This window comes from Pipistrellus kuhlii, unplaced genomic scaffold (assembly GCF_014108245.1).
Source record: "Pipistrellus kuhlii isolate mPipKuh1 unplaced genomic scaffold, mPipKuh1.p scaffold_m20_p_1, whole genome shotgun sequence".
Taxonomy (NCBI): Eukaryota; Metazoa; Chordata; class Mammalia; order Chiroptera; family Vespertilionidae; genus Pipistrellus; species Pipistrellus kuhlii.
Genome location: NW_023425404.1, coordinates 36330393 through 36352645, shown reverse-complemented (window position 1 = coordinate 36352645; position 22253 = coordinate 36330393). Strand labels below are relative to the sequence as shown.

Below are 22253 nucleotides of genomic sequence, written 5' to 3'. Positions count from 1 at the left end.
CAAACAAATGTTGTATCTTTCATTAGGGTCCTAAGGAAAGCCATTTTTTGTTACTCGGTATATAATTATCACAGAATAGCTCATTCCTACCTGATTTCTTGAAGGTATTATTCAATCTCAGAAATAACTTATTTCCACGTAATGCAAAAGAAATTGTGTGTAAACTACCACATAAAACAATTTGAATTTTAAACCTAACACTGGATATGTCTGATACCACCAAACTAATACGTCAATTTAAAATAATTCCATTTTACAAATCCCTAACTTAACCGAATGGATTGGTGAATGCTACAGAAAACAATGTGCTGTGAACAGTTTTTGAAAATGTAATGGGACATCAATATTTTAAAGAGTTACTTAATTGTTAATCTGCCTCATTACACAAGTTTACAGCAGTATGGTTGATAGCATTTGTAAATTTCCTGGCAGTCAGGAAATTTACCTTCTCCTATAAAACCTAAAAAAAACAACAAACGAAGAAAAGGAAATGGGCTCATAAAGTACAAAATCAGGCAAGTGAAAGGTATCCAATTTTCTACTCCCTTAGTTACAATCAGATGTTGGAAGAGTAAAAAACACCACATCAACAGTATAACGGCAACTTCAGCGTTTTTGCATTCTGGTGAGGGCACCCATTATAGCTTTGTTTTTAAGCAGTGGTGGTAGTTACAAAGTGCAACCAAAACATTAAAGGTTGGTGAGCACTTCTTTGCTTAATTAAGAAATGCTTTTGTCAGCTTCTTCCTTGAATAAAGGGGTTATTAATTCAAGACTAGAAAACAGGCCCTGCTGGTTTCTCTGTGGGAATTATGGTTATACATATGTTTCACAGAACTATCTTAATTATTTCAACTTATCAAACAAAATTCCCACCAAATATTTAATGCAACAAATTAAAATCCACGATTATACACAGACCCTTTCAAAGTTGTACAACAATTCTGCCAAATTTTCAAAATAATAATTACAACAAACCTTAACTGGAGAAATATGGAAATGTTCAAAGAAACTAAGAACTGACATATCAGTCATTGAAGTCTCCATTAATTCTGTGTTTAAAGCATCAATATCTTGCTGGATTAACTTTGTCTGAAAAAAGAAATAAATCAAGAATTTACATTTTAATTTTTTTCTTCTATTACAGTTATTTCAAAAAAAGGCTGATTTAATTTTTCAAATTTTATAATTTTCTCAAGAAATAAAATGTGTTACCCGTTTTCTTTCGGCTTCAGGGTCAGTTGCTGGGGTAAACAAGGCCATTATAGCTCCCAGAAATCCCTGATCCACCTTTAAGGCCATTTCCTGAATGAGGACCATAAAATACCTAAGGGAAAAAGTTTATGTTTTGTTTTGTTTTTTTAATGGAAAAGGGTTTCAAGCCTAGTAATTTCCAATGCTTCAACTTTAATTTTGATCAAAAGCCATAGTAAGATCTTGTTCCTTCATCTCTTAAAATGTGTCATGTTAACAAGTTTAAAGTCTACTTAAACTGAGATTTTTTTTTTTCATTACAGATTTCACTGAAAGTGATTCTTAGTATTTAAAGTCCCAAATTTCCACACTTATCATGTTACAGGAGAGACAAATACAATGAGATGATGATATAGCATGTATTATCCTTTCTTTAGTGTCTACAGCAATTACTTTAAAGAATACATCTCACACATACATGTCATTTATATTTCACTATTTTATATATTAATTGGAGTAAAGTAGAGAAGGCATCTGAAGGAATTTTATACTTTACAATATATAAAGGCTATTATTAAAATAAGTTTCAACATAAAAAATTACTTGGCCAAAAGTGGATTAATATGTTCAGGCAGAAAATAATTTATTTTCAAAGTAGAGTATCATTTTAAATTCCTTTAGATAAACAAAGGAAAATTAACTTACTTAAACTGTAAGACTTTACTGTACTCATTAAATCTTGTGATGACACTCACATCAATGAAAGGTTTGGGTTCTAAGAGGAAGAAATAAAACAATAAAGGGGCCATTAAGTTTTATATTAGGTAAAAAATAATATTTAACTTTTATAAACAGAGTATCTCAACTTAATTGTTTTACAGATTCAAAAATACATTTCCTTACATAATTCCTTATTTATATAAATCAAAAAGGAAATTAAGCAAGAGAATTTATTATTCCAAGTTTACAGAGGAAAATATAACCAGATAAATAACTTTTGCCTGACTTAAGAGTAATTTTCAACTTAGTTTTTGTTTTTTACCTGAATCCAAAGCAATAGATTTTGGAGGGGCCACAGGATGAAACACAACAGGGAACATTGTACCTGGTAACTGATTATCAACCTGGGAGAGAAAAAGGAAAACTAACTTAGCAGGATTACAAATAATTTAAACTTTTCATTTCAGAGACAATATTATAGAAGATGTCACAAATTTCATCATAATTAAGTATCCATATGTATATGTGGTATTATTAGAAGTTTCATTTTAAATCTAAAATTCTTATATACCTCAGCAAGGGCAACCTTTTTTATATGAAGGAATATGTAAATATCCTCATCATTGCATTAACATTACACAGCATGTACATCATTAATGGAAATACTTGTACCTATGGGTCATGTGAGATTTTAACTATGTTTAAATAAAATGTAAATGGAGACTGGATATGAAATCAAATAATAGGCAGAAAAAAGAAAAAGAATAAAAATGTTCTAAATACTATCCATCAGTTAAAAGGAAGGAGAAAAAGAAAGAGAGGAGAGAGGAAAGGAAGAAGGGAAAAAGCAAACAAGCTGCCAAAACAACCTCCAATACAGCCTTGCTCATTCCCAGGTAGAATGACGAAAGAAATCCTATTTGGGGATCTCATGAAAAATGCAAAGGAGAATTTAAAAACTATTTCAATGCAAGGAGTCACTCTTGCAGGCTAACTGGCCAAATTAAATAATCTCAACATTGACAAGATCTTTGGACTTCGATGGTAATAGTATGTTGAATCCACAGGATATTTTAGAGGAGAATAAACATACAAACAAAAAGAAAGACATTAATTACAATGTATGTAGAATCACCAAGACTCCAAAAGTGATTAGATACAGATGCTCCTTCAGTGACGATGGGGTTACATCATGATAAATATCATAAGTTGAAAAGTTTAATACTACCCTGCAGCGTATCAGTTGTTGCCCTCGGGATCACGTGGCTGGGAGGTGTGGCTTGCTGCCTTGGCCCAGCATCACGAGACTACTGTACTGCCTATCACTAATGTGGGAAAATGTCAGAATTCAAAACTCAAAAGTACAGTTTCTACTGAATGCTCATTGCTTTCACACCATTGTAAAATCCAGAAATTGTGATTCAAACCATCATAAATCAGGAACTGTCTGTTTAGGTACTGAAGCAAGGATGACAGTGGTACCTGAAGCCAATACAATCTGGCCCTCAAACTTCTCTGGTGAGGAGACTGCTTAAATTCAATTTGAATTCCTGACAAAAAGTCTCGCTTTATAGGGCACGGAATAGGGAGGCGCATCTCCATTGGAGTTTTATCAAAATTGACCTGGGGAAAAACAAAAGGAACATATATTTGTGATGAGCAGGAATTAATTAGCACTGTAGCCCATTTTAAATACTCATTTACTCACAAATTGAAAGAGGAAAATATCTTAATTTCTGCCTCATCAAAATATCTACCTTAAGGTGAAATACAGTTGAGATGTTTGAAATAAAATCATCACTTTTCTACTAAAGTTATGAGGAAAATGAGAACTTTTCAATTACATAAACCATACTTAAGGTAAGTCATGCTTTATATTTTTTTTTTTAAAAAAAAACCTCAATAGTATTGGACAATCCTAGATAATTTTTAAACTTTAACAAAGTGAAACAACTTTAGCAAAGTTGATATCTTATTTGTATTTGACACTAATTGTACAGTTGTTTATTTCCATATGCGCATGGCTGACATTTATGGGGCAGGGGGAAGGATGGGGATATGCAAATTCAACCATCAGATACCAAAGACAAAGAGCTGTGTGACTGAACCAGTACAAGCTAGAAATTGCAGTCAAGATTCTGGGGTCTTCTTAGAGCAAATTAAGTTTCAGAGTCAATACTGTAAGGGCCTTGTACACCTTTGTTTGTGGAGATTTCCCCATGTCCAACTATCATTCACATTTAATGAATTTAATAGAGCAAGTTTTCCATCATTAAAATAGATAATTTTGTAGTCTTTATTAGGCAATACATATTGGTATAATTCAATACCAATTAAAAAAAATTTCAAGCTATCTTAATTTCTCCATAATCTTACTGACAACAAAACTAATTCTGTGAAACTATCTGGCTTGTAAATAGATTATAAAAATGTACTATAGCATATAATAACAATATATTTAATTAAAAATGTACTAATAAAAATATATTAATATTAGTCATGCCAATCCTACTAATAAATGAGTTTATTTACTAATAAATTAGCTTACACACACACATTTTTACTTGGATAGTAAAATTTTACTTCTTACCACCAACAACAAAAAAATACAACAAATCAAAAACAAAAAATTCTGATATACCTCAAAATTATTGTCAAGCTTAATCCAGCCATGTTGTTTTGCTGCTTGATAGTTCTTATAGGCTTGTTCCAGGAACATTATGTTTTTTTGACTAAAAGGCTTCCATTTCTGTTTTGGTTTCATCTCCCAAATAACACCAGAACTAAAATAATTCATAAAGAAAATTAAATTAGGAGTACATATTTCAGTCTGTGGGACTGTCATTTAACTCAAAATTATTATAACTATCAACCTCCTATAAAAATTACATTTATACAAGGATATTTTTGAAATACAGAATATACCTGGGTATAAAGTAACAAGGAAAAGAAGCAGTGGGAAATGTTTTTTTATCACAAGTTGATATCAATCAATTAAAGAATTGGCAAACTTTCTGTAAGGACCATACAGCAAATATTTTAGGTTCCATGGCTAAGAGAACATTAAAGTTACTACGCAGCAAATTAAATACGAGAGAGAGAGAGAGAGAGAGAGAGAGAGAGAGAGAGAGAGAGAGAGAAATCTTCCACAAATTTTTTAATTGACGAAATTCAAAAAAGGAAAATAACAATTGTATATAATTTTTAAAAACACAAATCTATTAATAATAAGGAAAACATATTTTTATTTTTAAATTCTTAATGACGTATAATTAACATAAAACAAATTAGTTTCAGGTTACAACCTGATTATTCAATATTTGTATATACTTTGAAATGATCACCACAATAAATCTTGTTTGGAAATATTTTCACCTATTTGTTCTTTACTATTCATGGAGGCTAATTCTTCAGTCACTTCAAATTCAGCACTGCCTTCTCAAATATGTGTACAACAGACAGTACTGGACTCATCAAGGAACACGGAAAACAACTCAAAATAACTGGCCTTGTTTTATAATTGACTATTGATGCTCTGAATGTCCTCAATTCTTCGAACAACTGCTCTCACCAAAAGGCTAATGGTCCTAAGCTTATTTTCTCTGGATACATTTCTTCAGCTGTTACAATCATATTATTCAATTAACTCACCACAGTTAAAGGCTTTCCTTGCTTGACTTACAAATGAGTCATTCAGAAACTAACTTTGGTTGCAACCTCATTTTATTTTTCTAAAGAAAAGCTGCTGTGATTAGGTATTTAGTTTTAGATTTTCTTACTTTTCTGGCCATTACTTTCCTGAGAGTTGTATAATGTGATACATGCTTGGTTTCGATATGTCAAAAAAAAAAAACACACCATATATATATATATATATATATATATATATATATATATATATATTAGATATTGTACTTTTAGCACAGGGCTAAAAAGAAAATATTCAGATGGCTATTAAGCATATGAAAAGACAATCAACTTTTATAGTAACTTGACTCATAATTGCCAAAACTTGCAAGCAACCAGGACTGTCTTTTAGTCAGTGAATGGATAAATAAATTATTGTGCATCCAGACATGAAATATTATTTAGTGATAAAAGTTATCAAAACATAAAAAAATTAACAATCTTAAAAGGACATTGTTAGGTGAGAGAAGCCTATCTGAAAGGCTACACACCACCCAATTCCAATGACATAACATTCTGGAGAACTTATAGGCAGTAAAAAAAAATTAGTGGTTTAGGGAAAAGAGGGAGGGATGAATAGGTGGAGCACAGGTGACTTTTAGGGTAATGAAAATATCCTATACTAGAAGCGCGGTGCACAAAATTCATGCAATCAGGGGTTAAGGAGGGGCCTCAGCCCAAATTGCAAAAGGGTGCAGGCCAGGCCGAGGGACCCCCTTGGTGCATGATCGGGGCTGGGAAAGGATGTGGGACATTGACCAGCAAGGAAGGAACTGTAGGAGGGCTCCAGCACATGTCTGGCCTGTCTCAATCTTGATTAGCAGAACCCCAGCAGCAAGCTAACCTACTGGTTGAGCATCTTCCCCCTGGTGGTCAGTGCAAGTCATAGCGAGTGACTGAGCAGCCTTAGCATATCATTAACATATTGTGTTTTGACTGGTTGAACTGACCAAGTGGGCAACCAGATACTTAGCTTATTAGGCTTTTGTTATATAGAATGACACTGTAATTGTGGATACATGTTATACATTTGTCAAAACCCACACAATTTATAATATAAAGAGCATCTCTAACAAGGGATTTTAAATAATAATGTATCATTATTAGTTCATTAATAGTAACAAATGTACTATTTCATGATATCAATAACAGGGGAAACTTGGAGGTATATGGGAACTCTACACTCAATTTTCTTATAAACCTAAAACTGCTCAAAAACTAAATCTATTTTAAAATACTATGTAACTGACTTACTTTGCCTCAGTACCCATCCTTACTGAAGTGCAGTGTGTCAGAGAAAAGGTACTCAAGTTCTTTTAGATGAAGTTTTTAAATGACCTTATAAAGGCAAACTTAACAAAATACTATAATAGCATATATAATATTTGAATAAATACATTATGTCAAAGAATGAGAAAAGAAAAATGGATTTATATGATTTTGAAATTATTTTTATATTTAGTTTAAAAATACAATACACTTGAAAAAGGTTTCTATACTTATATGGTTTGCCAATGAACTGCCCTTATTTTAAAGGCAGTCTAAGACCTCACTGATGAAATCTGGTAAATGAACTTTAGGATAAAAAAATAATAATTTAAAAAAAAACACACAATACAAGACTGAGTCCTGGCTGGATAGCTCAGTAGGTTAAACCATCGTCTCCATACACCTTGGTTGTGGGTTTGATCCCTGGTCACGCACATACAAGAAACAACCAAGGAATATATAAATAAGGGAAACAACAAATTGATGCTTCTCTCTCTCTCTCTCTCTCTCTCTCTCTCTCTCTCTCTCTCTCTCTCTCTCTCTCTCTCTCTCTCTCTCTCTCTCTCTCTCTCTTTCTCTCTCTCTCTCTCTCTCTCTCTCTCTCTCAAACTAAATCAATCAATAAATTTAAAAACTTTGAAAAGACACTATACAATTCTAAAATGTACACCCAAGAGAACATGTTACTCACATATACATAAATATATTAATATATTAATGGTATTGTAATGGCATTTATAGAAAGCTTAATCTGTCAGATGTTGTATAAAGTGCCCTATATTGCCCTGGACGGTTTGGCTCAGTGGACAGAGTGTCAGCCTGTGGACTGAAGGGTCCCAGGTTCGATTCTGGTCAAGGGCACATGCCTAGGCTGTGGGCTCGATCCCCAGGGGGGAGGGGGGGATGCATACAGGAGGCAGCCGATCAATGATTCTCTCTCATCATTGATGTTTCTATCTCCCCCTCCTCCCTTCCTCTCTGAAATCATTAAAAATATATTTAAAAAACAAAATAAAGTACCCTATATACATGGCTTCTTTGTTTATTCAATTTTTTATTTCACTAAACACATAAATATCAAGAGATTCTATGCTAATTATACATGATCAAATATTCATCATTCCACCCATTAGCCTCCAAAAAGTGAGTCTTTTACCAGTTAGTGTGATCAGAAAAACAAAATTAAATAAGTTCAAATATTTTTCTTATGAAGGTATAAGCAGAACTAGAGAAACTGGTCCCATCACTATTAACAAGTTCTAAGTAATCACCTATTAACAATTATATACCCATGTCAAATACTGCCTCCTGTATGAACCTTTTTTCTACTTTATCTGACCCATGTGGTTGGCTTCCCCTGACCCCTGCCAATTTCTCCAGCCTCTGCCACACAAATTATTTGCTTCTACGAATAACTCTGTATTTCCACTGTATGTGTGCATTCTTCTTTGTAGCATTTCTCTGTGTTTTTATCATTCACTTAGAAAAGCACATACAAACAACAAAGAAGCAAATCTTTTTTCCCCCACCAACTGAGGATGAATATTGTAAGGGCAAAGATATTATCTTAATCACTTTCTATATTATGTGGTTTTCAACCATTTAGCTGTGAAAATGACTGTTCCATAAAGTTCTCCTGAAAGAATGTATAGTATATAAAACTCAGAACAGGTAAAAGTTTACTCTCAGATATGATATTATGATCTCAATGTGTTTTAAAGATTTCTGATGCCTTATCTTCCTTCTCTCATACCTGGTAATCCCAATATATGAAACTTCTTGCTTCTTTTCATTGTTAACCAGCGAAAGCCCAAGACTATGAAGAGAAAAGGTTATTTCATGATCAGCCTGCTCCATTTCTTCTGCCTGCAGTGCTTTGGAAACCAAGGCAACATCATCTGTGAAAAGCAAAACTCTCTGGCGTCCGTCCAGGAATGACACCCAGTGTATCTGGTTGTTTGCATCATATGGAAACTGTCCACAATCGTCCTGGGGGAAAAGAGACTTTATATTAAATCCACAAACAGTTTTTTCCCATAAAGTTGAACTGCAGTAACTAAGGAAATTCATAAAAGTTTTAAAAGCATGAATTTAAAATAAAAGGCACTTAGCAGAAACAAGAATAGCCTTCAATGGCACCAATGCCATAGATGCTTACTTGCCTCCAATATGGACAACAGAATGGTTCAGATGTTTATTAGACCTTAGGTAAAACTAACCTAGTTTATTTTTATTTTAAAATTTTATAACACTGAAAAAATTTATATACATCACACTGTTAAACAGTCAAAATACGGTGATCAGTTTATAGTAAGAAAAGCCTGAAAATATGATGTTTGATTACTGTTTTCAGAGATTAAAATAATGATTCCTCTTTATCTGGGTTTAACATAATATAATCACAGTTAATTTCACCAGGCAGTACAAGTACCTACTACGTGCTTTTCATCTCTTGCTTTCTTGGAAAAAAAACAAAAAAACAAATAAAGGATGTTAACCAGAGTATGGAAACAGTTTTGTTGTTGTTAGAAACAGAGGCATGGGTACATGGAACAGACTAACAGCTATAAGAGGGGGGGTGAGGAGGGACTGGATGAAAGAAGGTGAAGGGATTAGCCAAAGAACACAGATGCATGGCACATAAACATACACAACAGTGTGATGATGGCCAGAGGAAAAGGGGTGGGGTCAGAGTAGGAAACTCCTTTAATTAAAAAAAATATGGCCTGATTGGAAAGCATGACTAAAAATCTCACAGCCAACAGTAGTATGTGTATGTTCAAAATAAAGTTATTTTTTATTTAGCCTTAAAATTCCTTCCTTTTAAAAACAGGTAAGTAAAAAAGTGCTTTGTTGATCTTTATTTAGACAAGAGAAAGAGGGGCTATTTTTGAAATTATAAGTGAGTTATTTTGACATATCTTATAGATTAAATATTGGTATGAACTATTTACAGTCTAAAGTCCAAAAGTAATTTATTTTTAAATATTTCCAATTCATTTTTAGTTCAAAAACTAAAGATATCTCTGTGAAGCTAGCTTGTTTACTTCCTTTGCCATCATTCACATCAAATGATACCTTTAATAGATCATGTTGCCCAATATTTGAAGCATATCTCCATGTAAGTTTTCTGGTACCAGTAGGATCTGCCCAGGCAAAAAGTCGAGCTTGTCTTGGCAGCAATGCCAGTTCTTCCTGTAACCCACTGAAACATAACCGATGAAAGATTAAAATATCAGCTTGAGAAACCCAGACTATGTTTTACTGCGATAGAAACTGGCACAGAAATCTTATAAAATTGCCTTTTAATAAGCACAACTCTGCTTAAAAATAAATAGCCTAAAAAGCCCAGTAAACTAATGGTTTTGAAGCATGAGGTAACATAATATTCCTCTTTTCAAGGTTTCAATGTACTCTCTATAATTATATAGGTAGAATTACTTTATAATAAAGCAATGCCTTACAGATTTATAATAATTCTCTGCAAATATATAATGTTATATACTATAAGGATTCAAACTATTATTACATAACTGGAGGCCCCTTGCAGGAAGATGCCTGCAATAGGGATTCCTGCTGCAGTCTCTGCTGCCCTGCCTGCTTCCCTTCCTTCTCTGCAGCCCACAGGCTTCTCTTTCTTCTTCTCCCCAGCCCGCCTGCTTCCCTTCCTTTTCCACCACCCAGCTTGCTTGTTTCTCTGCAGCTCCGCTCCCTTCTGTAACGCTTGGCTTCTTTCTACGCTGTCTTCAGTCTTCAATCTGGCCTGGATATGCAAATTAACCATCATCTTGATTGGGTTAATTTGCATACTTGCCCTCATTGGCTGGTGGGCATGGCTTGTGGGTGTAGCAAAGGTACGGTCAATTTGGATGTTTCTTTTATTAGAGAGAACGGTACCTCCATTATTATATAACTAGAGGTCAGGTACACAGATTCATATTTCACTAAACTGGTGGGGTCCTTCACCCTCTCGCAATCTGGGACCCTTCGGGGGATGTTGGAGAGCCAGTTTCAGCCCAATCCCCACAAGCCAGGCCAAGGTACCCCATAAGTGCACAAATCTCTGCACCAGTCTGGTTTTGGCCTGATCCCCACAGTCCAGGCTAAAGGACCCCACTGGTGCACAAATCTGTGCACCAGGCCTCTAGTATGCATGTAAGATCTTTGGTTAATCTCTTCCTGCCCTCCCTTCCCCGCTTCCCTCTGAGATTCATCAGTTAGTTCCTTGTTTCCATGCCTGTGCATTGAGTGTCTGCCTCCTAGTGGTCAGTGTGCATCATAGCTACCAGTTGAATGGTAGGCTTTTATATATATATATAGATATATATACCATGTTTCCCAAAAAACAAGACATCCTCCGAAAATAAGACCTAGTGCATGGAAAGATAAGACATCCCCTGAAAATAAGACCTGGCGCAACTTTGGGAGAAAAAATTAATATAAGACACTGTCTTATTTTCGAGGAAACAGGGTAGATGGTATCATCAGTGTGTACTATATAGTCAACAAGACTATCTACTCAGTGTCCTCCCATTTAATCTTTTACTACCCCTATCAATAAAAAACTGGATATAAATTTATAGGGAGAGGTTCGCTGAGCATCATCAGATTACAAAAGAAGAATAATGTTTAAACAGATTTACAATTCTTTAAATGCAATTCTGAAATTTAGAAAACTCCAAAAGTCCAAAGATTTTTCTATTAGTTTGGTTTTGACAGTCATTTGGCAGCAAAACCTGATCTGAAAAATGATGTGAGACTATTAATAGTTTTATTTATCCCAATTGGTATAAATATTCATAAATTTTGCTGGAGAAATATTGTGTTTGATTATAGAGTATTGTCTCAAAACCTGCTGATGGTATTAGTAGTAAACAACATATGTGTTCCATATTACCTTTCTAAACTGAAAACATTCAGAACATATAACATATTTAGTCGCAAGTGTTTTCTAGAGGAATTTTGGGCCAGCAGAAGAAAATAAAGTTTTCCATGAGCTCTTTTTGTTCATACCTCTGTTTATATGTGAGGACGTCCCAGGGTGTATGGTTTATTATCAGAGCAGGTGCAGATCCTTCGTGGTAATCAGAGAAGGTTATGACCGTTGAATGGTCAGCAGTGTTTACATCAACCAAGATACCCCCATTCTATAACAGGGGAGAAAAAGTACATTTGAGGTAATGCTTTAACATGCACTTATATTCAGAATTTCAATCAACTATGTAGACACAAAAAGGTTTTCTTAAATTCTTACAAAAAGCACACTGGCTCTGATCTCTTACAAATATATGTATGGCATGACATATTGATACAGTAGTACCTTCATATAATTACAAGTAGATTTTAAGACATGTTTTAATAAAATATTTTAAAGCAAATTTTATAAATCAGAGATATTTTATTTTAAAACATGAAAACATACCAGATCTTCTAAGCTCAATAGAGTGCCATTATCCTGTCGGTTATAAAAGAATGGTTTGGAGGATCCTTCACAGCCTACTACTCTCACACAAAGTTTGCCTGACAAATTTTCAGGCCAAAATGGAAGACACTAAAAATAGAAAAGTTAATAATAGTCTTAAAACAATTCTGTGGTATAAATAAGACAGTGGTTATTTAAGTTTCACTTCTAAATAGGATCTTGTTTCAATTATTACTAAGTTCCTTAAAATATTCCCTCTATATCTCATATTAAGATGATTGATAAAATAATGACTATTGATAAAATATTCCCTCTATATCTCATATTAAGATGATTGATAAAATATTAAGATGAATATAGATATATTAGTCTTATGTCTTTATGAAATGATTACAACATATGAAACTGAAGAGCTTACTGATTAAGAATGCCCCAAATACCTCAAGTGTTTAAAAACTATCATCTTAATAACACTCTTTGTGCATATCTTACTTAAATTCCTTAATGCACTATGAATTATCTCAGATTATCTTATCCAGAATAAACTAGAAAGATATCTAAAGGCAAAGGGTTTATAGACCTTTCTGGGAGTACAACTAACATTATCTTCCCAGCTGTTTGATTTGAATCAAATCATATACCTTTTGAGCCTCAGTTTTCTTATCTATAAAACTGAGGTCTTAGCTCCTAATACAAAATGTCTGTTAGAGAATATTGAGTAAGTTCTATTTCTGAATAAAAATACTACAGCCACCAAACCCACATCAAAGATAAAAAGATAGCCAAAACCAGTTTGGCTCAGTGGATAGAGCATCGGCCTGTGGATTGAAAGATCCCAGGTTTGATTCCGGTTAAGGGCATGTACCTTGGTTGCGGGCACATCCTCAGTAGGGGGTGTGCAGGAGGCAGCTGATCGATGTTTCTCTCTCATCGATGTTTCTAACTCTCTATCCCTCTCCCTTCCTCTTGTAAAAAATCAATAAAATATATATTTTTTAAAATAGGATAGTGAGCATGTGTTGCCAAGTCTGCAGGGACCATTTTAAGTGCCTTGGAAAGTCCATGCCTCTTAGTGCTCTCAATCTGTTTGTATTATATATAAAATCCTTCTCCTTAAACTTTTGCTAAGTATTTTTTAAATGATTTTAGAATGTTTTTGAGATGTATAGAAGAATGGCTCTATCCTTTAAGTTAGCTGGTTTGGTTGAAAACTCGGGTAAATTCAAATTCTTGTCTTTGCACCTGTCCCCTCCCCTACTCATACCCTTATTCTCTTCACTTCCTCAAATCTTACTCCCAGACTGCAAAGTTTAGTTCAAATCTCACTTCCTCTAGGAAACTTTCCCCTTTGATGTATACCACAATGACCACAACTTCCAATAACCTTATTAACCTTAGATAAGTTTGAGATTAAATGTCTTTCTCTGTAAAGTATAGGGATTGAATTTTAGGAAATTTTCAAGGAGACTTCCAACTCATCTATTCAGAAATTTATAACTTGGTATATACTATCTTTTTTTTTCCCATGTGTTAAATTTATGAGTCTTAACCCCTCCAACAAGATTATAAGCTACTTAAATACAGAATACATTATCTTAACTGAGATAAAACTTTTTTACATTATCTTTATATCCCATTCTATACATACAGAAAGAACTAGAGAATTAGTGTTAACCACGTAGACTGGGCTAGTGGTAAACTACAGAAACCATTTTCTTTTTTAACCTATGCTTACATTGTGTAAGAAAAGTCTTTCAAAGTTGGCTATCGTATTTTAACACACAAATATGATAGCAAAGTGAGTATGACAAAGAGGTATATGTAACTCTTATTTATATGTCTATATTTTTTTGTACATTTTAGGAGCCAGTTATATTAAAGGACTATTTTACCTCTGAAGAAGCAATATAGTTCCACTTATTAGTTGGCATTGAGCCATCAGATGCAATTTCACCAACTTCTAGTTCCAATGATGACTTATTTGCAATGGTACAAAAGGGAGTCAGAGTAACTATCCGTGTAAGATTAAAACTACTCATTTTGATGCTAACACCAACCTGTGGAAAGGAAACAAACAAGCTTATCATTTCTCAATATTTTATACAGCTTCTTTGAAACACACACACACATACACGATTCACAGAGACTTCTTATTACATTTAAAAATATAATTCCTTAACATAACTACTAAAGCCATATCCCATTAATGATTATCTTCTCACTACTAAGAAAAATTTTGGTTTTTAGTTTGGCTACATCAAAAATCAAGTCAAGAAATATCAACTGGCAATTTAACTAATGATTACTTGTAATAACAGATTTATTTGTATTCTTTACTTTTTAACATTCCAAACATAAGTTGTTTTAAATTAGTGTAGAGGCTCAAGTTTTGCTGCATCTATTACTCTGCTGTTAATAAAGTAAGATGAAAATTTCAAAGTGTAACTAAAACAGGTCAACTAGTACCAGGTTGCTCAAATTTTCAGTCAAATTAAAGATTTAAGAAATGCTTGGCAGGGAGTATAGTGGAAGGAGAATTCTAGCATATGATGACTATTTACCAAGTTGCTTACTTGGATAGATTCAACTCACTGTCTCAAACTTTGACAAATTATGATTTTGCTATGGTATTAAATTTATAGATATAATACTCTAAATTAAGTGACTTTCATCATTTTCTTATGCTATTAATTTATTGATAAAAATAAACTGGAGTAAATATTCCATACTGATAATTTTTCCTAATATGTGAAAAGCATTCAATATCATTAGAATATTTGATTCTGTTAAGTTGTATTGATGGCAAAGCTTCTTTCTAAAATGTTTACATCTTTTTGAGATGGCATAAAACTACTAAAATTATTCTACAATTTCACATGTGAACTATCTCCACTAAGCACTTATCATTTGAATTTGCCAGAATAGTGGTAACTTCTGGATTCTTGCTTTATTTAATGTGATAATAACAGACTAAAAACCCTAAACATAAATTTTAGTGTTGGTGTTTTCTTAAAATAAGTGACCCTTTGTAATAGCAGCAACCAAATGAGAAGCAGCAACAATTTCTAGCTTGATTATATCTGGTTTATCATCTGGCTAAGAATCTATTCAGCTAAAACCCCAAATCTTTCAGATCATAGTTCAAATTTGTTTTTGGTTTTCTCCCTAAAATGCTAGATTGTAAGATTGTGAGTTGTCTTTTTCTTAAGGAAAGAGTCTTGGACTGGTTGTTGATTTCATAGCTAATTTTTACTTCTTTGCTGAATTGTTTTCTTCTGCCCATTTTCTCTGCACAAATTATTTTTAATTCTGGTCTGGAAAAAAAGTTATCCGAAACCGATTTGGCTCAGTGGTAAAGTGTCAATCTGCGGACTGAAAGGTCCCAGGTTCGATTCCGGTCAAGGGCATGTACCTTGGTTGCGGGCACATCCCCAGTAGTGGGTGTGCAAGAGGCAGCTGATCAATGTTTCTCTCTCATCGATGTTTCTAACTCTCTATTCCTCTCTCTTCCTCTCTGTAAAAAATCAATAAAATATATTTTAAAAAATAAAATAAAATAAAAAAAATAATAAAAAATAAAAATAAAAAGTTAAATGGCCCATTAATGAATGGGTAGAATACCCTAAAAATTAAAAAGTTTATTTTATTGAAAAGCTATTTTTATGAAGTAAAGTTGGGGTGACTTTTGGTAACTCAGTGGAAGCAAAGTTTGCTAGTTTTTCCCTAAGGGGAATAAAAAGAATGAAAGAGAGAAGAAAACTAAACCTATAAACATTTTGTGAAAACTTTGCTAGTCAGTGGAAAAATAATATGATGGTTCGGAAAATTGATGATAAAATATAAACTCTCAAAAAAATAAAATGTCTGTACTCAAGATCCAGCTGTTTTGCTGAAAAACATATGAATAAATCCAAAGGTAAATAAGTAAACAGAATCTTACCAGGTATTCCATATTGTTGGCAGGACACTTCACACATCCATAACTTCCCACTGTATCCAATGAAAAGCCATTGGACCAGGCACTAGTTGAAATTTTTAATTGTACCTAGACCAGAGAATATATACCATCAAAAAAGAAACCTAAAAGACTATAATAATTTTATTGGATGTTAAGTTGCTAGACCACTAGAAATTTAGTATCATGGGACACAGGAAAAGATAAGTAAAGCCATACTGTAAATGGGTACCAGAACCACAAAACTCTGGGGGTCAATACAATAAAAGGAATGCTCTGACCTGCTCATTTACCTATGCAACGAGTATATTGAATTTAAAGATCTATACCAATAAGACCTGCTGTTTTAAAAAGAACTAAAATGTAAAATATTTTCCAGTGTCAGACTTATGATATAGAGCTAAGAAATAAAGTTATAGCACAGAGTTTAGCTTTTAACATTATCCAGCAATGTTATAAAAAAAAAAAAAAAAAAAAAAAAAAAAAAAAAAAAGGCATCATGATAAGCAGAATGGACAACAGGACACAATTCCTCTCTTCAATGAGCTTCCAACTAAACAGAGAGATAGGAATACATATTAATTATGATGCAAGACTCAATGTGCTAAGAGCCATACAAAAGGTACAAAATGATACCAAAGTGAGAAGGTAAAAAGGTTATTCTGGCTATAGGATGTAGTTGGAGTTTTATAGAAGATATCTAACTGTATTCCTGGGTTAAGCTCCACCCACCCAACCATATTATACAAAACTGAGGATAACCAAGTCAGACAGATACACAGTTGTTAAAACACCATGTATTAGAATTAACCAGTACTCTAAGACAGTGGGTTCTCAAAGTGTGGTGCCTGGACCAACACCATCAGCATCACCTGGGAATCTACTGAAAATGCATTTATCAGGCCCCACCCAGACATACTGAATCAAATTATGAGGGCATGACCCAGCAATCTATTTTAAAAGGGGTGATTCTAATGAAATTTAAGAACTACACTCTACGAGAACATGGATGAAATATCTTGGTCAGAAAATCCTTCACATATGTCAGATTTGAGCAGAATGTCAAAGGATGAAAAGCAAATAACCAGAAAAGATGAGGCAGACAGGAAAATCATAGAAGAGGTATTCTAGCAGAGGATGAATATACAAAGACCTAGAGGTAAGTACTTGGGAAGTGTGTGGTGAGCAATACAAAGATATGAGTCTGAAAAAGAAAGAAAGGGCCAGAGGATACAAAACGGACCAGGCATTAGTTTCTCTCTCAGAAGCCTGGCTTGGTCCTTCATACATAGAAGGGCTCAGGGAATATACACCAAATTCAACTGTTTATCTTTTTAAATGCCATTTAATCACTGATAAACTGCATAAAACTAAGCTTTCTACCAATGCTACTTCAAGAGCAGAAGTAATTCTAGGGGCACTCAGCCTTGGAGACTGCTGTTGCTAGTTCCCAACATCCTACTATGTTTTCCTTAAAAGTCTCTTGAGTCCTAAATTGTATCAACAGCACTAAGCAACCAGGTTAAGCATGATTTTAGGAGAGGCTAATGGCTCCCTAGGTTCCAAATAGGAACTTATCTTAACTTGTTATATCAACAAAAACACACCTTATTTTTACTAAAAATGTTCTTCTTCTTGAAAGAGAATAAAATAATATCCCTAAAATCAGCTGGATGTTTCACATGGATATCTTCTGAACGATACTGGAGAACCCGAGAAGTCTTATTGATTAGCCAGTAGGGACTAAAGACAGACAACACCATCCGAATGCCAATCCTCCTGACATGTACTGACAGGTCGACTGTCATCACTTCTGTGGAGTCGGAAGAAAAACACACAAGAAAGAATTCCGGAAGTGTATCACATATACGTAAACGTCCACTCCAGTTTTTGCCCTGATATTTCACCAGAACTAATTCCATTATTTCTCCACTTATTCTTGAATGTAGAACATCAGCAGCACTGCCTTCTGCTAGTTCATGAGTTTCTGCTGTTCCCTAAAAAAAAACAAAGACTGAATTTGCTTAGTGAATTTTTAAACCTCTGCAATAACAACAGTGGATTTTATATAAATGCTAAGTATCCTTCCTACCAGATACAGATTAATAGACAAGTTATCAATAAAATAACGTATTATATGAATAGTCACTATAATCATTAAGGACTAAAACGAAAACACTAAATCATAACCAAAGGCAGAAAATGTCTTTTGGCCATAAGAAAGAAAAAAAAAAAAAAAAAAAGTCAGATCTTTGAAAGAATCATAGGCTGGACTTAGGAGCCCTGGCTGTTGTCCAAAAACAGCTATGTCATTAAATAAGCCATTTAATTGAGTGACTGAGATTCAGCTTCATCCTCCATTCACACATTATGCCTAATAGTTTCCACATAAATAGACAGAGAAAAGTTCTATCAAAATATTCTGACAAGCTATCTAAATAAGATAGGATTTTTTAAATGAATAATAGCATAATAAGTTAGGCAATTTTACTGAAGGCTTCTCTAGTATAAATACTAGTTAGTTCATTTAATTAATTTTAGTCTTCACAAATCAGGTTTGGCTAATTGTCAGATAAAGAAAATAAATAATTTAATTTTCAAACACTTCCAAGACTTGTGTATATTAAAATGTGTGACACACAAAAATTTAAAAATTTTTGTGTGTCACACATTTTAATATACACAAGTCATTATCATTATCATTATCATAGCATCCAAATATCTCAAAATTTACCTAAACATAGCTTTCTAACTTACCTATTATATTTATAATATTTCATTACTAGAAAATGTTCCCAATTATTTCTTAACACAGAAACAGTAATTATTTTTAAGTTCAATAAAAACTGGAAACAAATAATTATATTAACTTTAAAATTAACTTTAGAATTAAGATAAAATATTTCTCACTGACATTTTTTTGTCCTTCGGCTTTATAGATTTTTATTTAATTATAGTCAATATTATCAAAATAACTATGGATGGTGTTAGATAGGAATTAGACTTATTGGTGTGATCACTTCATAAATGTCTAATCACCATGTTGTTTACCTAGAATTAATAAAATACTATCTGTCAATTAATATTAAAAATAAAAAAATTTATAATAATAGGTAAATTATCATGGTTCTTAAATTATGACAGATGCAGCAGAGTTAGGTGATAGGGAACAAGGAGACAAATTGCCTCTGTTCAAATTTCAGCTCTACAATTTATTAGCTGTAGAATCTTGGGCCTGTCACTTCACCCCACTGTGACTCAGTTTCTTCACCTGAAAAATGGGTCTAATAAGAGTACTTAGCCAAAACCGACTTGGCTCAGTGGATAGAGCTCTTGCCTGCCTGCCTGGTGACCCCTAACTGCCCTCCCCCCTATCCACTGAGCCAAATCGGTTTTGGCTAAGTACTCTTATTAGACCCATTTTTCAGGTGGATAGAGCGTCGGCCTGTGGACTGAAAGGTCCCGGGTTCAATTCCGGTCAAGGGCATGTACCTTAGTTGCGGGCACATTCCCAGTAGGGGGTGGGCAAGAGGCAGCTGATCGATGTTTCTCTCTCATCGATGTTTCTAACTCTCTATCCCTCTCTCTTCCTCTCTGTAAAAAATCAATAAAATATATTTTAAAAAAAGAGTACCTACTTGAAGAGGTTATTTAAGGACTAAAGGTATTAATACATCTACAACACACAGAATAGTAGCTGGCAGCAAATAATGCTGTACTAGTTTTTGCTGTGATTACTGGAGGCCCGGTGCACAAAAAACATGCACGGGGGAGGGGAGGTTGGGGAGCCCCCTCAGCCCAACCTACACCCTCTCAAATCCAGGATCCCTCTCACAATCCTGGACGACTGGCTCTTGCCTGCCTGCCTGGTAACTGCCCTCCCCCCGGCAGCCTGATCACCCCTAATTGCCCCTAAGTGCACCCCCCTTCCAGTCTGGTATCCTGTAACTGCCCCCCGCTGCCGGCCAGGCTGTCCCCAACTGCCCCCCCAGCCTGGTCACCCTTTACTGGCCCCCCTACCAACCTAGTGACCCCAACTGTCCCCCTACCAGCCTGCTTGCCCCTAACTGGCCCTCCTGCCAGCCTGGTCACCCAACTGCCCCCAACTGCCCCTCTCTGCCAGTCTGGTTGCCCTTAACTGGCCCCCCCGCTGACCTGGTCACCCACAACTGCCCACCCTGCTGGCCTGGTTGCCCCACGCATATGACTTGTTCAGTCCTTTAGTCGTCCCCCACTAAGCCCCCTACTGGCCTGGTAGTAGGCAGCCATCTTGTGAGGGCATAAGGGTCAATTTGCATATTACCTCTTTATTATACAGGATTAAGGCAGTATAAACATGCTATGTAAAACACTAACCTCAACTAAAAATATAATTTAAAAAAACTAGAATTTACTCCATGCAGTAATAAAAATCAAACAAAATGTGAGAAACATACCTCAAGTAAATATTTTAGGGAATATGGGAGAAGATTCCGCAAAGTGAGGCTAGGGTAAAGATGAATAACGTAAGCTGGATCCCAGTCTTCCCCATGTGTACATATATGGCTTAACTCATCAGGCAGGGCAACTGTATTGACTATGAGAGGTAAGAAGCTGACTTCTGCCGATGGACACCGCAGCATGCACCTGACTTCACTGCTCCTATGAAGTTCTTCCTTCCAGGAAATGTAAGTGGTGGATTCTCTGTATTGACTCTCTAAGACACCAGCTGGTTGAATAAATAATTGACATCTATAGAAAAAGAAAGCAGGGCAGAGAAAAAAGTTTTTATTGAGAATGTAAGAAAAACAATCTCATTAAATCTTCTTAACTCTACAAGGTAAGCACTATTATCCCTATTTTCACAACTGAGAAAATCAAAGCTAAGAAAGATTACAGAAACTTGCGCAGTCACAATGCTAACAGACGGAGGAATGTTCTGGGGGGGAAACCTCTCTGTAAACAATAATTTTTTTAATCCTCACCCGAGTATATTTTTCCGATTGATTTCTAGAGAGAGTGGAAGAGAGGGAAAATGGGGAGAGTCAGATAGAGTCAAGAGACAGAGACAGAGACAGAGACAGAGACAAACACAGAGAGATGTGAGAGAGACTCATCGACTGATTGCCTCCCACATGCAACCCAGATTGAGGGCAGGGCGTAAACCTCCAACCCAGGTATGTGCCCTTAACCTGGAATCAAACACGTGAAGGTCTCCTGGCTGACACTCTAACCACTGAACCAAACTGGCCAGAGTAACAATGATAATTTTTTTAAAGTTATTTCAAGTACAAAGACAATCTAATAAAAACAGGTATAGAAGATTCTAAAACATAAAATATACAGTAAGTTTTCATCTGATAAATTCAATGATACCATAAATGTGTATCTCTGTAACCCCACATATGTCTAATAGCTACTTTTATAGATCTTTAGATAATAAAACTATAAGGTCATCTTTTCTAAAATATGAGTCCCCAATTCATAGAATTCAAAAAATATATACATTATGAACTTTTAAAAGCTTAATGTATTCAAGGAAGTACCTACCTATATGAATCTAAAGGAACATGGAACTCCTCTTCAGGTCTTGCTATTCCAATGCGCTCCAATAACTTAACATTTTTAACAGATTTATAGATGATGAATGCAATAGAGAAATGGTTTTTAATCTGTTGGATAAAAAAGACAGTTTAAAAAGATGCAGAAGTTAAAAAAAATTGTGAACTGCACACAATTACTTTTACATATAAAAAGTTTCAAGGCCAATATTGGAAGACATTTTTATTCATCACTGAAAAATTTTATAATACTTAAGTGCTATATAAATGAAAGGATGTTTAAGTGGCAGTTAAAAATTATTAGAATATTCCATACTCTCTACTACATGCTAATTTTTATTTTTTTAAATATATTTTCTATTGATTTCAGAGAGGAAGAGAGAGGGAGAGAAAGAGACAGAATGATGATAATCATTGATCAAACACTTCCTGCATGCTCCCTACTGGGAATTGACAAACAAATTAT

At 34.4% G+C, this 22253-nt stretch overlaps 1 protein-coding gene across 4 annotated transcripts in view; it reads right to left on the bottom strand.

Moving 5' to 3' along the window:
* The window catches only part of VPS13C (vacuolar protein sorting 13 homolog C), a 170478-nt gene that overhangs the window by 26512 nt on the left and 121713 nt on the right, over window positions 1–22253 (bottom strand). For all 4 annotated transcript variants that reach the window (XM_036440083.2, XM_036440086.2, XM_036440069.2 and 1 more), the window contains 15 exons: window positions 21777–21898; window positions 20684–20978; window positions 17855–18244; window positions 16233–16337; window positions 14185–14349; window positions 12293–12421; window positions 11884–12017; window positions 9949–10075; window positions 8624–8859; window positions 4556–4697; window positions 3397–3537; window positions 2237–2318; window positions 1900–1969; window positions 1216–1327; window positions 979–1092 (listed from right to left, as the gene is read on the bottom strand). In XM_036440083.2, coding sequence (XP_036295976.1) covers window positions 979–1092; window positions 1216–1327; window positions 1900–1969; window positions 2237–2318; window positions 3397–3537; window positions 4556–4697; window positions 8624–8859; window positions 9949–10075; window positions 11884–12017; window positions 12293–12421; window positions 14185–14349; window positions 16233–16337; window positions 17855–18244; window positions 20684–20978; window positions 21777–21898 — 2364 coding nt within the window. The remainder of the gene's footprint in view (window positions 1–978; window positions 1093–1215; window positions 1328–1899; window positions 1970–2236; window positions 2319–3396; window positions 3538–4555; window positions 4698–8623; window positions 8860–9948; window positions 10076–11883; window positions 12018–12292; window positions 12422–14184; window positions 14350–16232; window positions 16338–17854; window positions 18245–20683; window positions 20979–21776; window positions 21899–22253) is intronic.